The 17,509-nt window shown below is 38.1% G+C and overlaps 1 protein-coding gene across 4 annotated transcripts in view; it reads left to right on the top strand.

Annotated features, from left to right (window-relative positions):
- The window catches only part of PHTF2 (putative homeodomain transcription factor 2), a 175,374-nt gene that overhangs the window by 41,828 nt on the left and 116,037 nt on the right, over positions 1 to 17,509 (top strand). For 3 of the 4 annotated variants that reach the window (XM_012466553.2, XM_064374913.1, XM_064374907.1), the window contains exon 2: positions 881 to 960. In XM_012466553.2, the coding sequence (XP_012321976.2) occupies positions 916 to 960 (45 nt within the window). In that variant the 5' untranslated portion in view covers positions 881 to 915. Of the gene's footprint in view, positions 1 to 788; positions 961 to 17,509 lie in introns of those variants that run through there. The other variant, XM_064374912.1, reaches the window with a different exon arrangement.

The raw sequence follows: 17,509 nt of genomic DNA on the forward strand, positions 1-17,509 counted from the left end.
TCAGTCTCAAATAACCTCTAGGTTTAAGGAATCATTAAGTTTAGTACCAATCCTGTTTTAGACAAACACAGAAAAGATGCTTATGAAATGTTTTTTGGTGTTTGTCTTAGTTTAATTATTTTTAAGAGATTAGCAGAGTTATATAACATATCAACAGTTTTAATCTGTTTCTTGTAAGTTACAGTTCAGTAGCTGAATTTTTTCAGTAAAATAAACTTTTGGGGACTGTATTTTATAAACTGAAGTATCAAAGTGTTTATTTTGATGTTTGAGGATTAACTGTCATAACTACTTAAATGACAGTTAGCAAACTGGTATCTGGGAAGTCTTTAATGTTAATTATTCCTGTATATTAACTCTAATATTGGCTTAGTATTTAATAGAAATACTTTTTGGCTTCTTGGGTTATTTTAATTCAGTTTTGTGTTGACTGTCAGGGAAAATTAAATATCATTATAAATTCTGTCATCTCTATTAAGCCATTCTTTAGCAACAGTAATTGACACTGGTTTCTAGAAAGAAAGTACATTACTGAATGAATGAATTGGTTTCTTGTATGTAGATTTGTAGATGAACAATTTCCTGTATAACCTAGGAAATTATGAAATTTATTTTAAAAGTTTATTAACAAAAAACCTATTTTGTAAGAAAATTCAAGTGTTAATTTATTCACACAAATAGAACTTGCTTTTATTATGGCAACTGATTTTGTTTACTTAAGAGGACCTGTTGCTAAAATAGTAATGAGGAAGGGTGTAATACAAGTCTCGTCATACACCCCTTGCTCTGCAAGTAACCAGAGTGCTATGTCTGCATGCTGTTTGGTCTCCTTTTGGAAGGTGGAATTAAAGTCATTTGTATGTTTTTTTCTCTTGCATAGCCTAAAATGACCAATGTGTGATTTCAGTGGAATAAATGGCGTCCAAAGTCACAGATGCTATAGTCTGGTATCAAAAGAAGGTAAGTTGATAGTCAAAACTTTTAGCTTTCTAAATGTTTTAATTCCAAAAATACATGTTTATTTCATGCTATAGATGTTAGGATTTTGAGTGGAAAAAGATTATTTTTATTTTCCTTGTACTTATTTTATTTCTAAATAAATTGGAAAGATGCTTAAAAATATTTTTTCTCTACTTTTTATTCTACAATAGCAAAGTAGCTAGATTAATTATAATATAAACTAAATCTCCAGGACTGTGGATGAAATCAGCGTTTTACAAAAGCATTAACATTTTAATTTTTTAAAAGAAAGATTAGCAGAGCTGTTATATAACTTATATCAACAGTTTTTAATCTGTTTCTTGTAAGTTACAATTCGATAGCTGAATTTTTCAGTAAAATAAAGTTTTGGGGATTCTATTTTATAAACTGAAATATTAAAGTGTTTATTTTGATGTTTTAGGATTGTCATATCTACTTTAAGTAGCTGTATCATCTTATATATTTCAAAATAAGCTTTACCAATGTTTTTCTTTATGAAGTCCAAAAGAATATAGATATTTTTTGAAAATACAATAAACGGTTTACTCCTAATGAGTGTTTATATTCTTTAAAATTTATGTTGTTTTGTGTAATACCTTAGATCTTTTGTGTACATAGTGAATTATATTTCTTTTCACATTTTAAAACAGTTTGAGACCTTATTCTTCATGTCTGTGTTAACAAAATATAATGATATATTTAAAACTTTTCTTTTTTTGAGACGGAGTCTCTCTCTGTAGCCCAGGTTGGAGTGCAGTGGTGCGATCTTGGCTCACTGCAACCTCTGCCTTTTGGGTTCAGGTGATTATCCTGTCTTACCCTCCCAAGTAGTTGGAATTGCAGATACGTTCCACTATGTTTGGCTGATTTTTGTAGTTTTAGTAGAGATGGGGTTTTGCCATGTTGGCTAGGCTGGTCTTGAACTCCTGACCTCAGGTGATCTGCCCTCCTTGGCTTCCCAAAGTGCTAGGATTACAGGCATAAGCCATCACAACTGGCCAAACAGACGATTTTTAAGTTTTGTTTAATTGAAAATAAGTGACAATTAAAACACTCTTACAAACCTAAGAATATGGTCTTCTTTATTTTTTGAGACAGAGTCTCTGTCGCCCAGGCTTCAGTGCAGTTGCACACTCATGGCTCACTGCAGCCTCGACCTCTTGGGCTCATGTGATCCTCCTACCTAAACCTTCCTTAGTAGCTGGCATGGGATTATGGTCTGTCTTTAGATGTGTTATTTTTTTCTGTGTAGGACATGCCGCAGGTGTATAATTGCTTGTTTCATATAAGGTACCTTAGTGGAAGTATTGATGCCAATATACTATTAATTGTCTTTTGTGTTCTTTTGTTAATGTCTCCTTTACTTTTAAACTTCCAATCAGGTTAAAAATCAGTCTACTTAACTAAAAAGTTAAATGAAAATGTAAATCGAGGAAAACAAAACAAAAAAAACTTTAAAAATTTTCATGTCTGTATCTTTGAAAGTTTTTCTCTTTCCTAATTTCTACCTATGGGAGTAATAAATATTTTCTCTGTTTGGCTTTTTACATTAAACATTTTAAACTTTACTGAAGATCATTTACAGAACATACTAGGTTGACTGACCTTTCTTGGGATCAGAGGGTTTGAAATATTATACTCACATTCAGTTGGCCCTGTAACACCTCTCTTATCCAAGGGTCATTTACCTGGCAGCTTTGGATATGTGCAACCAAAATATTCTCCAGAGCAACCATAAGAAATGTCATAAAATATATTAGCAAATCTATTCTATTTGTATTTATTTATTCTATTTTATTTGTATTTATTCATTTTTGAGATAGGATCTCATTCTGTTACCCAGGCTAGAGTACAGTGACACAACTACAGCTCACTGCAGCCTTGACCTCCTGGGTTCAAGTGATCCTCCCACTTCAGCCTCCCAAGTAGCTGGGACTACAGGCTTGTGCCACTATGCCCAGCTAGTTTTGGTATTTTTAGTAGAGATGGGATTTTGCCATGTTGCGCAGGCTTATCACATATATTAGGGAGTTGCTAGAACCATTAACTGGATTTGATTTGCTCTGTTTTTTTTTTCTTTTGCTTTTAAATTCAATTTTCTTGAAGAAATGCATGTGAATACTTTGAAAGTTAGTGTTTCAAGGATTATTGTTAAAAAAAAAAAAGCAGCCCATACTGTCCATCCTTATCCTTACCTAATCTTTGAGTTTTGCTCCCCCAGAGGCAATCATTTTAAAGTCTTTATAGCTCAGTGGTTCTGAAACCGAAGCTCTACCAGTCTTCATCCTAATGACTTTTAGTGGAATACTGGCATTTGTCGGTAGGAGATACAAAATATCGTACAGTGTTGTAAACTAGGATTGGATTGGCTTTTTCTTTAAAGGGCCAGATAGTAAATAATTTAGGTTTTGAGTCATAGGTCTCTGCTGCAGCCACTCAACCTTGCCTTGCCATTGTAGCACAAAAGCAGCCATAGACAATATGTAAAATTAATGAGCATGACTGTGTTCCAGGAAAACTTAATTTAGAAAAATAGAGAGGGGTCTATCTAGATTTGCCATGTAGGCTTTGGTTTGCTGACCTGTGCTCTAAGACACCCTCTGTTGAATAACACCATTTTTTAAAATGATATTTCATGTTTTGAAACATGCCTGCCTTGTTTTTTTCTTGGTCATTTCATTGTAGATGTTACTTGTTGACACTTGACTATATGATTAGGATTTAGCTTTTTTATAAGATTCCCCTGAGTTTCTTCCTTCTGTTGTTCCATTGACTCCAAATTTTAGTTAAATCAATATTTGGTGCTTACATTATGATGTTGTGTATGTATTATTTAAAGATGTGCTGTTATAATATTTCCAATCTGTGTAACTTTTTTTTCCTTTTGCTTGGTTTTTTGAATTCTTTTTCTAAGTCTCTGATGAAATTGTAAAGCTTCTTTTGTTGCAGTGAATCATATTCAGGTATTCTCTCTTCCTTTTTTTCTTTCTTGGAACTGACCCTCCTAGAACTCTGTTCATTTAGTCTATACTGAATAGATTGTTCTGAAGTCATGCCTCCCTGGCTGCCATCTTAGTAGTTTCTTTTATAATTAGCCTGAGAGTTCCCCTCACTGGCTTAGGTCATACAGGTTTGTTTTTCTCTTAAATATATGCTTATTGAAAAAAATTTTAGAGGCATTTGTGCTTCAGTGAAATGAGGGCATGAGAACTGCAGCTGTACTTACTGATTATTCAGCCATAGGCAAATAACTTTATTTCTTTGAACCTCAATTTCCACTTCTCTACATTGACTAGCCAGTGGTTCTCAGCCTCTTTTCAATCATGGACCCCTTTGAAATTGTGTTGAAAGCTAAGGATCATATTTTAAGAAAAATGTATACAATGTACATACACAGAAAATATCAGATCTGTCTTAAAACCCAGGTTACGAAGTCCTGGATTATATGATTTTTAGAAGTTTTAATATTGTAGTGTTCTTTGATTTTGTGACTATCATTCAGTAGTATCCAGCTTATACTGAGTAGTATCCTCGTAAATAAAAACCAAAAACATTTATCTTCACTTTCTTGAATATTTGTTTGGTAGTAACTCTCTTCTTCTTTTTTTTTTGAGGGAGAGTCTCACTTTGTTGCCCAGGCTGAAGTGCAGTGGTGTGAACCTGGCTCAATGTAGCCTCAACCTCCTGGGCTCTAAAGATCCTCCCGCCTCAGCCCCTCAAGTAGCTGGAACTATATAGCATGTGCCACCACACCCACCTAATTTTTGTATTTTTTGAAACGGGGTTTAACCACGTTTCCCAGGCTGGTCTCAAACTCCTAGCCTCAAGCAAGCCTCTTGCCTTGGACTCCCAAAGTGCTGGGATTACAGGTCTGAGCCACCATGCCCAGCCATAACTCACTTTAGAGTCACCTTTCTCCACTAGAAAATTGTGACATTTTTATATTTATGATTTGAATACTGAATGGCCAAAATCCATTACTTGATTCGTAGATTCTTTTGAACATGAGCTCTAATATCAGATGTGAAATTTCCAGGAGAAAATTAAAACAAACTTTTAAATTATTATAAATGTATATAGAAATTCTACTTAAATATCAAGCATTTTAAAATAAATTATTCTTGTTTTTTTTTTTTTTTTTTTTGAGATGAAGGTTTACCCTGTTGCCCTGGCTGGAGTCAGTGGCGCAATCTTGGCTCACAGCAACCTCTGCCTCCTGGGTTCAAGCAGTTCTCCTGCCTCAGCCTCCCGAGTAGTTGGGATTACAGGTGTGTGCTACTATGCCCAGCTAATTTTTGTATTTTTAGTAGTGATGGGGTTTCACAGTGTTGGCCATGCTGATCTCGAAATCCTTAAGCGATGCGCCCACTTCGGCCTCCCAAAGTGCTGGGATTACAAGCATGAGTCACTGCACCTGGCCTAAATAAATTATTCTCTGTATGGTTTACTTTGAGGTTTTAAAATGCAACAAGAATGACAACAGGGGAGAGACCAGAATAGTTTTTAGTTAATAATGAGCTATTGAATATGTTTTGCAGCAAAATTCTCTGCTCTCATATTTCTAGTTTCTCATTTCCAAGGACAGGGAATGGAGTTACTTATCTTTTGGAAGTTATTCGAAATAGGGACCTGAAGTTATATGTATTCAAAGGTAATTGACACACTAAGTATTCCTTTAAACAATATAATGACCCTTAAGATTCCATTGTGACTGTGCAGACAAAATTATGAGAGAATGAGGTTCTATTTTCACTAGATAAATACGTAAGAGAAGAGTGGCCTAGAAAAACTTCCCAAATTTAAAAGGGAAGAAAAGCACTAGCAACATTGTATAGAGATAGTAAAATAGTGAATTTAGCATATAGGGCTGAGGAAGAACTGTATGATACAAATATTGGTCATTACCTTTTTTTTTTTTTTTTTTTTTTTTGAGATGGAGTCTCACTCTGTCGCCCAGGCTGGAGTGCAGTGGGTCAGTCTTGGCTCACTGCAACCTCTGCCTCCCAGGTTCAAGTGATTCTTCTCCTTCCTCAGTCTGTAGTTGGGATTACGGACACCTGCTGCCACGCCCAGCTAATTTTTTGTAACATTAGTAGAGACAGGGTTTCACCATGTTGGCCAGGCTGGTTTCAAACTCCTGACCTCGAGATCTGCCTACCTCCGCCTCCCAAAGTGCTGGGTTTACAGGCGTGAGCCACCGCGCCCAGCATTGTCATTGCCTTTAAGGAATCAGTTGCCAGGAAGAAAACTAATGAATATGTTTAATAGCTTTTAAATATGAACCAACATTGGGATTCATTTAGTTATTTAAATGAGAAACTAGCCTGAGTAACATGAACTTGACTGGTAACTGCTATCAATTATAAATAGTTGGGAACTTTAAATTCTCTACCTTTTTGGTAAAGTTCAGCTATATTAATGTGTGTGTGCTCATGCGCACATGTATGTGTGTGTATGTGTGTACTTAAGTATGTGTAGGGCATTTCAGAGTACTAACTTGGCTAAGGTTGCACAGATGGTTCAAAAGTATTAAGTCTCAGCGTTCAACTCTAAAACCACGTGCAGTCATTTAGTATTATCCTTCCTTCATCAGTTTCCCGGATTCTTTTGCAAGTAAGACAAATCTAACTCAAACTATCTTAAAGAGGGAAATTTATTGGCTTTCAAGCCAAATCATGCTGAGTGGTGAAACTTTTCTCAGGGTTGACTTAATCCCAAGACCAGAGCACCATCAGATGTGTCTTATCTACCCCTTTATTCCTATTGCTTTTCTAGAGGTGGCTTATTCTTTCTCATCACAGATGCCTTTCTCCATGTTATGAGAACAAACCCCTAGGTTCCTCCAGACTCCTCTTTTAGCTCCTTGAAAAGAAAGGATGTGTAGAGGACTGGCATATAGTGGGTTTCCTACCCAAAATTATTCCTGACCTTTTTTCCTGGTGGAAGAGCCTCTACTTTGTTAAGAAATTCATTCTTCTCCACCGGCCTTATAGCCAGAGAATGTGTATCCAAAGTCTCAGAGGGGTGAATCCTGATAAGTCTAATCCAGTCGTGGCATTCTGTCTCCCTTGCCAGTGATTGTCATAGGCTGGGTCATGTATTCCAATTCTGGCTAATGAGAAATGAAACCTTTTGGGAAAAGTCTCTCATATTCTAACAGACCAACAATGTACGGGAATTCCCTTTTCTCCACATCTTTGGCAGCATTTGTTATTGCCTGTCTTCTAGAGAAAAGCCATTTTGACTGGGGTAAGATGATATCTCATTGTAGTTTTGATTTGCATTTCTCTGATGATCCATAATGTGAAGCACCTTTTCATATATCTGTTTGCCATTTTTGTGTCTTTTTTTTATAAGAAATGCCTATTCAGACCTTTTGCCTATTTTTCAAATGGATTATTAGATTTTTTTCCTGTGGAGTTGTTTGAACTCCTTGTATATTCTGGTTATTAATCCATGTCAGATGGGTAGTTGCAAATATTTTCATTCATTCTGTAGGTTGTCTTTTCACTTTGTTGACATTTCTTTTGCTCTGCAGAAGCTTTTTAACTTGGTGTGATCACATTTGTCCATTTTTACTTTGGTTGCCTATGCTTTGGGAGTATTACTCAAGAAACCTTTGCCCCATCAATATCCTGGAGAATGTCCCCAATGTTTTCTTATAGTAGTTTCATAGTTTAAGGTCTAAGGTTTAAATATGTAAACAATTTTGATTTGATTTTTGTACATGATGAGAGATAGGGGTTTAGTTTCATTCTTCTCCATATGGATATTCAGTTTTCCCAGCATCATTTATTGAAGAGACTGTCCTTTTACCATTTATTGAAGAGAACATTCATTGTGATGTTCTTGGTACCTTTGTTGAAAATGAGTTCACTGTAGATACATGGATTTGTTTCTGGGCTTCTGTTTTGCTCCACTGACCTACGTGTCTGTTTTTATGCCAGTACCATGCTGTTTTTTTTTGTTTTTTTTTTTTGAGATGGAGTTTCCCTTTGTCACCCAGGCTAGAATGTAGTGGCTGCACCCGCTGCCTCCTGGGTTCAAATGATTCTCCTGCCTCAGCCTCCTGAGTAGCTGGGATTACAGACATGTGCCACCATGCCTGGCTAATTTTTTTTTAGTAGAGATGGGATTTCACCAGTTGACCAGACTGATCTCGAGCTGACCTCAAGTGATCCACCCACTTTGGCCTCCCAAAGTGCTACGATAACAGGTGTGAGCCACCATGCCCAGCCACCTTGCTGTTTTTCTTACAGTAGCTCTGTAGTATAATTTGAAGTCATGCAATGCAATTCCTCCAGTTTTGTCTTTTCATTCAGAATGTCTGGCTATTGGTCTTTTGTGGTTCCAAATAACTTAAATTCTAGGATTACTTTTTCTATTTCTATGAAGAATGTCATTGACATTTTGATAGGGCTTGCATTGACTCTGTAGATTGCCTTGGATAGTATGCCCATTTTAACAATATTAATTCTTTGCATTAATGTTTTGTAGTTTTCACTGTAGAGATATTTCATTTACGTGATTAAATTTATTCCTAGGTATGTTATTTTGTTTGTAGCTATTGTAAATGGGATTACTTTCTTGATTTCTCCTTCACATTGTTCACTGTTGGCATATAGAAATGCTACTGATTTTTTTTTTTCCTAGAGCCTTCACATGAGAGCTACTGATTTTTTTATGTTGATTGTATTCTGCAACTTGACTGAATTTGTTCATAAGTTCTAATAGAATTTTGGTGCAGTCTTTAGGTTTTTTCGAAATAAAAGATCATATCATCTGCAAACAAGGATAATTGTATTTCTTTCTTTACAGTTTGGATACCTTTTATTTCCTTTTCTTGTCTGATTGCTCTAGCTAGCACTTCCACTGCTGTGTTGAATAACATTAGTGAAAGTGGGCAGTGGCTAGGCATGGTGGATCACGCCTGTAATCTCAGAATTTTGGGAGGCTGAGGTGGGAGGATTGCTTGAAGCCAGGAGTTCAATATCAGCCAGGGCAACATGGTGAAACCCTGTCTCGATAAAATTAAAAAACAAAATAGCCAGGTGTGGTGGTATACCCCTATATTTCTAGCTACTTGGGAAGCTAAGGTAGGAGAATCACTTGAGCCGTAGAAGTGAGGCTGCAGTGAGCCATGTTTGTGCCTCTAGCCTGAAAGACAAAGCAAGACCTTGTCTCAAAAAAAAAAAAAAAAAGGCCAGGCAGGATGGCTCACATCTGTAATCTGAGCTAAGGCAGAAGGATCTCTTGAGTCCAGGAGTTTGAGAGCAGCCGGCCAATATAGTGGGAGCTGATTTCTACGAAAAAGAAAAATAATAAAGCCAGGAATGGTGGGATGTGCCTGTAGTTCCAACTACTTGAGAGATAGGTAGTGGCAGGAGAATCACTTGAGCTGATTTCTATGAAAAAGAAAAATAATAAAGCCAGGAATGGTGGGATGTGCCTGTAGTTCCAACTACTTGAGAGATAGGTAGTGGCAGGAGAATCACTTGAGCTCAGGAGGTTGAGGCTGCAGTGAGCCATGATTATGCCACTGCACTCCAGCCTAGGCCACAGAGTGAGAACCTGTCTCAAAATAAATAAATAAATAAATAAGAAAGAAAAGTGATCTGTTTTCTTCCCAGAATGTAAGGGCATCAGGGGGAAAAAAACCAAAACGAGCATCCTTGTTGTGTTTCAGATTTCAAAAGAAAGTATTTTGGCTTTTCCCTAATCAGTTTGATACCAGCAATGCATCTGTCATATATGGCTTTTATTGTGTTGAGGTATGTTCTTTCTATACCCAAGTTTTTTTAGTATGAAGGGATGTTAATGGATTTTGTCCTTTATTTTGTTGATATGTATCACATTGATTGATTTGCGTATGTTGAACCATCATGCATCCATGAATAAATCCCACTTGGTCATGATGAATGATCTTTTTAATGTGTTGTTGAATTTGGTTTGCTAGTATTGTGTTGAGGATTTTTGTGGTTATCAGGAATATTGGCCTGTAGTTTTCCTTTTTTGGTGTGTCTTTGTGTGGTTTTGGTATCAGAGTAATACTGGCCTCGTAAAATGAGCTTGGAAGTATTCCCTCTTCCTCTACTTTTCAGAATAGTTTGAGAAGGATTGGTATTACTTCTTTAAATGTTTGGTAAAGTACAGCAGTGAAGCCATCAGGTCCTGGGCTTTTCTTTGCTGGAAGACTTTATTAGAGCTTTGATCTCGTTACTTATTATTGGTCTGTTCAGATTTAGGATTTCTTTGGTGCAATTTTGGTAGGTTGTCTTTGTGTAGGAATTTGTCCATTTATTCTAGGTTTTACAATTTATTGGCATATAGTTGCTCATAGTAGTCTCTGATCCTTTGAACTTCTGTAGTATCTGTTGTAATGTGTCCCTTTTTAGCTCTAATTATATTGATTTGTGTCTTTTCACTTTTTTTCTTAATGTGGCTAAAGGTTTGTTGATTTTTTCAAAAAAACAAACTTATTTCATTGATATTTTGGGTTTTTTGTTTCAATTTCATTTATTTCTGCTCTGATTTTTTTTTTTTTTTTTTTTTTTTTCAATTTGGAGATGGATCTCACTATATTCCCCAGGCTGGTCTTAAACACCTGAGCTCAAGTGATCCACCTGCCTCAGCCTCCCAAAGTGCTGGGATTACTGCTCTAATCTTTATTATTTATTTTCTTCTACTGATATGGGTCTGATTTGCTCTTATTTTCTAGTTACTTAAGATGCATTGTTTCAAGAATTTTTGTATTTTCTTCTTCATTTCTTCATTGACTCACTGGTAATTCAGGAGCATATTGTTTAATTTCCATGTGTTTGTGTAGTTTCCAAAGCTTTTTTTTTTTTTTTTTTTTTTGTCAGACAGTCGTGCTCTGTTGCCCAGGCTGAAGTGCAGTGGCACAGTCATAACTCACTGCAGCCTTGAATTCCTGGACTCAAGCAATCCTCCTGCCTCGACCTTTGAGTACCTGGGACCACAGGCATGTGGTACCCACCTGGCTAATTTTTTAAAATTTATTTTTGGCTGGGCACAGTGGCTCATGCCTGTAATCCCAGCACTCTTGGGAGGCCAAGGTGGGCAGATCAATTGAGGTCAGGAATTTGAAACCAGCCTGGCCAACATGGTGAAACCCTGTCTCTACTAAAAATTGGAAAAATTAGTTGGGCATGGTGGCATGCACCTGTAATCCCTGCTACTCAGGAGAATGAGGCAGGAGAATCACTTGAACCTGGGAAGCAGAGGTTGCAGTGAACCGAGATTGTGCCACTGCACTCCAGCCTGGGTGACAGAGTGAGACTCTGTTTCAAAAAATAAAAAGGTTATTTTTATTTTATTTATTTTTTTGAGATAATGTCTCACTCTGTTGCTCAGGCTGTGGTGCAGTGGCCCAATCACAGCTCACTGTAGCCTCGACTTCCCAGGCTCAAATAATCATCCTGCTGCCTCAGCTTCCCAAGTAGCTGGGACCACAGGCATGTGCCACTACACCTGGCTAATTTTTTTTTTTTTTTTTTTTGGCAGATATGGGTGTTGCTCAGGCTGCTCTTGAGCTCCTGGATTCAGGTGATCCTCCCACCTCAGCCTCCCAAAGTATTGGGATTACAGGCGTGAGCCATCATGCCTGGCCCAAATTTCCTCTTGTTGATTTCTAGCTTTATTCCATTGTGGTCAGAGAAGATACTTAATATAATTTCAGGTTTTTAAAAAACATTAAGACTTGTTTTGTGCCTTAATATACGGTTTATCCTTGAGAATGATCTATATGCTGAGGAGAATGTGTATTCTGCACTTGTTGGATGAAATGTTCCATAAATATCTATTGGGTCCATTTGGTCCATAGTGCAGATTAATTAAGTCCAATATTTCTTTTTTGATTTTCTTTCTGATCTGTCCAATGCTGAAAGTGGTATGCTGAAGTCTCCAGCTATTATTATATTGGGGTCTCTCTCTTTCTCTTTAGGCTAATAATATTTGCTTTATATATCTGGGTACTCGAATGTTGGGTGCATATATATTTACAGTTTTTATATCATCTTTCTGAATTGATCCCTTTATCATCACATAATGATCTTCTTTGTCTCTTTTTATAGTTTTTGGCTTGCAATTTATTTTGTTGGGTATAAGGATAGCTACTCACGTTCTTTTGGTTTCCATTGGCATGGAGTATCTTTTTCCATTCCTTTATTTTCAGTCTGTGTTTATCTTTATAGGTGAGGTGGTAGTCTGTGTGTGTCTTTATAGATGAGGTGTTGCTTTTCTTTTCTTCCTTTGAGTGTGTCTTTAGAGATGTGTTTCTTTTCTTTCCTTCCCTCCCTCCTTTCCTTCTTTTCTTTTCTTCTTTGAGACAGGGTCTCCCTCTGTCGCTCAGGCTGGAGTGCAGTTGCATGATCACAGTTCACTACAGCCTTGACTTCCTGAGTTCAAACAGTCTTCCTGCCTCAGCTTCCTGTGTAGCTGAGACCATTGGTGTGTGTCACCATGCTGGGCTAAATTTTAGATTCTTTGTAGAGACAGTGTCTTTGTTGTCCAGGCTGATTTCAAACTCCTAGACTTAAGTGATCCTCCTACCTCATTCCTCCCAAAGTGCTGGGACTGCAAGCATGAGCCACCACACCTGGCCAAAGTGTGTTTCTTGTAGGCATCAGATCATTGGGTCTTTTTTAAAATTTATTTTGCCACTCTCAGTCTTTTGATAATCAGTGTTCTTATTGATAAGTAAGGACTTATTCCTGCCTTTTGTTATTTTTTTTCTGGTCTTCTCCTTCCTTCTTTCCTTCCTGTATTCCTTTTTTGTGAAGGTGATTTTCTCTGGTGGTATAATTTCTTGCTTTCTATTTTTTGTATATCTGTTGTAGGTTTTTTGATTTGAGGTTACCATGAGGCTTGCAAGTATCATCTCACAACCCATTATTTTAAACTGATGACAACTTAATACTGACTGCCAAAATGAACAAGCAAAGAGAAAACTAATACTTCATGCTTTCACTTTATACTCCTTGCATTTTAACTTTTTGTTGTTTCTATTTATATCTTTTTATACTATCTTTATCTTGAAAAGTTGTTGCAGTTATTAATAGGTTCAACTTTTAGTCTTTCTACTCAATATATGAGTGGTTTATACGTCACAACTACAGTGTTACAATATTCTGTGTTTGTCTGTGTACTTAATTATTACCAGTGAGTTTTGTACTTTCCAATGATTTCTTTTTGTTTTTTTAACATCCTTTTCTTTCAGATTGAAGAACTCCCTTTAGCATTTCTTGAAGGACAGGTCTGGTGTTGATGAAATCTCTCACCTTTTGTTTGTCTGGGAAAGTATTTCTCCTGCATATTTAAAGGATATTTTTCCTAGATACACAATTATAGGATGAAATTTTTTTTCCTTCATCACTTTAAATATGTCCTGCCACTTTCTCCTGACCCACAAGGTTTCAGTTGAGAAGTCTGCTGCCAGATGTATTGGAGCTCCACTGTATGTTATTTGTTACTTTTCTTTTCCTAGTTTTAGGTTCCTTTCTTTATCCTTGACCTTCAGGAGTTTGATTATTAAATGCCTTGAGGTATTCTTTGGGTTAAATCTTCTTGGTGTTTTATGACCTTCTTGTACTTGAATATTGATATCTTTCTCTAGATTTGTTATCATCTCTTTGAATAAACTTTTCACCCCAGTCTCTCTTTCTGCCTCCTTTTTAAAGTCAATAACTCTTAGATTTGCCTTTTTGAAGCTATTTTCTGAATCTTATAGCCATTTTTCATTCTTCTAAATTCTTTTTTATTTTGTCTCTTCTGACTATATTTTCAAGTTGCATGCTCACTAATTCTTTCTTCTGCTTGATCAGTTTTCTGTTGACAGACTATGTCTGTGGAATTTTTCAGCTCCAGAATTTTTTTTTTTTTTTTTTGAGACAGAGTCTTGCTCTGTTGCCTAGGCTGGAGTACAGTGGTGTGATCTCAGCTCACTGCAACCTCTGCCTCCTGGCTTCAGGCATTTCTCATGCCTCAGCGTCCTGAGTAGCTGGGACTACAGGTGCACACCACCATGCCTGGCTAATTTTTTATATTTTAGTAGAGACAGGGTTTCAACATGTTGCCCCAGCTGGTCTTGAACTTGTGAGATCAAGCAATACACCCACCTCAGCCTCCCAAAGTGTTAGGATTACAGGTGTGAGCCAATGTGTCTGGTCGCTCAGCCCCAGATTTTTTTTTTTTCCTCTTTTTTTTTCTCTTTTTTAAAGTCCCAGTATATCTTAAAGCCCTAGAATTTGATTTACTTTTTAAAATTATTTTAATCTCATTGTTAAATTTTTCTAATAGGATTCTGTGTTCTTTCTCTCTTTTATCTTGAATTTCATTTGAGCTTCCTCAAAATAGCTGTTTTGAATTATGTGTCTTAATGGTCACATATTTTTGTCACTCTGGAATTGGTCACTGGTGCCTTATTTAGTTCATTTGGTGAGGTCATGTTTTTCTGGATGGTCTTGATGTTTGTGGATGTTCATTGATGTTGGGTAAGAGTTAGGTATTGTATTCTTTGCAGTCTGGGCTTGTTTGTACCTGTTCTTCTTGGGAAGGCTTTCCAAGTATTCAAAGGGAATTTAGTTTTGTGATCTAAATCTTTGGTCACTGCAGCCATATCTGTATTAGGGGCAACCCAAGCTCAGTAATGCTGTGACTCTTGGAGACTTGTGCAGGTATTGCTTTGATTGTCTTGAATAAGAACTGGGAAACCTCCCTGGATTATCAGGCGTAGTCTCTTCTTTTCCCTAACTTTTCACCAAACAGATGGAGTCTCTGCTGAGCTGCCTGGAGCTGGGGGAAGGGTGATGCAAGCACTCCCTTGGCTACCACTACTAGGACTGTGCAGGTTAGACCCCGAGCCAGTATGACACTGGGTCTCGCCCAAGGCCTACAATGACCACTATCTGGGCTGTCACTAACGTTCACTCAAGGCCCAAGAGCTCTTCAGTCAGCAGGTAGTGAATCCAGCCAGGCTTGTGTCCTTCCCTTCAGAGCATCAAGCTCCCCTGCCCCACTCCCCACCCTTCCCCTCTCTGCCCAGCCTAGGGCAGGTACAGAAATGCCACCCAGGAGCCAGAGCCTGGAGTCACAAATCTTAGAAATTGACTTTATGCTCTATTCTGCTGCAGTTGCATTAACACCCAAACCACAAGACAAAATTATTTGCACTCTTCTTTGCTCATGTAGGAGTTTTCTGTGGCTCCCCATTGCTACCACCACCTCAGGCCCACAGCAAGTACTGCCTGGCTACTGCCAGTGTTCACTAATAGACCAAGGGCTCTTCATTCAGTGTTTGGTGAGTGCTGCCAGGCCTGTTCTCTCCCTTCAGGGCAGCAGGCTTTGCTGTGGCCCATCCTGGGTCCAGAAATGCTGACCAGGACCCAAGCCCTGGAATCAAGGACCCTAGGAGCATGCCTCGTGTTTTACCCTACTGTGGCCAAGCTGGTGCCCAAGTTGCAAGACAAAGTCCTCCTTACTCTTTCCTTTCTCTTCCTTAAGCAGAAGGAATCACTCCTTGGAACCACCACAGCTGAGAATGTGCTGGGTCACACCCAAAGCCAGCAGGACCCTGGGTCTCACCCAAGGTCTTCAGCGAGTATTGCCTGGGTGCTGCTTATGTGTATTCAAGACCCAAGGGCTCTATAGTCAGGAGGTGATGAATCATGACAGGACTATATCCCTTCCTTCAAGGCAGTGGGTTCCTTTCTGACCCAGGCTATCTAGAAGTGTTGTCTGAGAGCCTGGAATGGGCACTTCAGGACTCTGCCTGGTGCCTTATTCTGTTATGGCTAACCTGCTATCCAAGTTCCAAGACAAAGTCTTCTTATCCTCTTTACTCTTCACTCTCCTCTCCCCAAATGGAAGGATGGAGTCTCTCCTAGAGCTGTGAGCTGCGCTGCCTGGGGTTGGGGAAAGGGTAGTACAAGCATTCTATTGGCTGCCCCAGCTGGTATCTCACTGGGTTGCATGCACACCAAGTCCACTGGCATTCAGCCCAGCACAGTACCAGCACTTGCCTAAGAATTGCAGTCCTTGTGGTCTAGATTGCCTTTCAAGAGTATTTAGGACCCCAGAGGGCTTTAACCTGTGGTGGTAGGCTAGCTGCAATGCAGTTTCTGACTGCTGGGCTGGATGATACCCCTTTGCCTAGAGCTGGTCTAAATGTTCCCTCCATGGGCACCAGCTGACTTCTGCCCTATATTGCTTTCCACTGTGACAGGGCAGCATCGAGTTTCAATGCAAAGTCTCATAATCACTATGCTCTGTCTCCCAAGGACATTGATATACTGTGTCCATGCCACGTGGCTGCTGCGGGAAATGTGAGAGGGGTGGTGTTGACTATTCAAGACTGTCTTTCCTACCCTTTTCAGCGTCTTTCCTTGATAAGAGTTTAAAACAAGGTACTGATTATGTTTACTCACCTGATTTTTGGTTCTTACGGAGTTGCTTTCTTGTGTGGATAGTTCAATTTGTTGTTCCTTCTGGGGGCATGGTTACTAGAGGTTTGTATTTGGCCATCTTGCTCCAATAACCTAAATAAGATTTCTGAAAAATTATTTGCCAGGTCTGATGATGCACACCTTAGTGCCAGCTACTCACAAAGCTGAGGCAGAAGGATTGCTTGAGTCTAACATTTTGAGTCCACCGTGGGCAGCATAACGAGACCCCTATTTCTAAAAAATAAAAATAAGTGTTTAAGTAGCTTGTAAATTGTCAATAAATGTGAAGTACAGTCAGCCCTCCAGGTCTGTGGACTCCACATCAAACAACTGTGGATCAAAAATTATATTTAAAAAATTTTATTTATTTATTTATTTATTTTTAGAGACAGGGCCTTTGCTCTGTGTACCAAACTAGAGTATAGTGGTGTGAGCATATCTCACTGTAACCTAGAACTTTTGGGCTCCAGTGATCTTCCCACATCAGCCTCCCTAGTAGCTGGGACTAGAGGACGCATCACCACACCCAGCTAATTTTTTAATTTTTTGTAAAGATGGCATCTTAGTGTATTCCCCAGTCTGATCTTGAACTCCTAGGCTCAAAGTGCTGGGATTACAGGTGTGAGCTACCATACCTGGCTTAAAAGTATTTTTAAAAAATGGATGGTTATGAGTGTACTGAGCATGTACAGACTGTTTTTTTCCTTGCCATTATTCCCTAAACAATATAGTATAACAACTATTTACAGAACCGTTATATTGTATTAGGTTTTATAAATAATCTGGAGATGATATAAAGTATATGAAAGGATGCGCATAGGTTGATATGCAAATACTACACCATCTTATATAAGGGACTTGAGCATTCATGGATTTTGATATCTGCAAGTGGTCCTGGCACTAATCCTGCACAGATACTGAGGGATGACAGTATCACTCTTAAAAATAATAATAGTAATTATCTTATACTTGGAATATAATAGATGCCAAATTAGAGTGTCTTTCATTACTCAAGAATATCTCTAATGACCCTGTTTTTGCTACTAATACTCTTCCTTTGATCTGAC

This window comes from Aotus nancymaae, unplaced genomic scaffold (genome assembly GCF_030222135.1).
Source record: "Aotus nancymaae isolate 86718 unplaced genomic scaffold, 86718_ANA_hifiasm-v0.15.2.pri h1tg000002l, whole genome shotgun sequence".
Classification (NCBI taxonomy): domain Eukaryota; kingdom Metazoa; phylum Chordata; class Mammalia; order Primates; family Aotidae; genus Aotus; species Aotus nancymaae.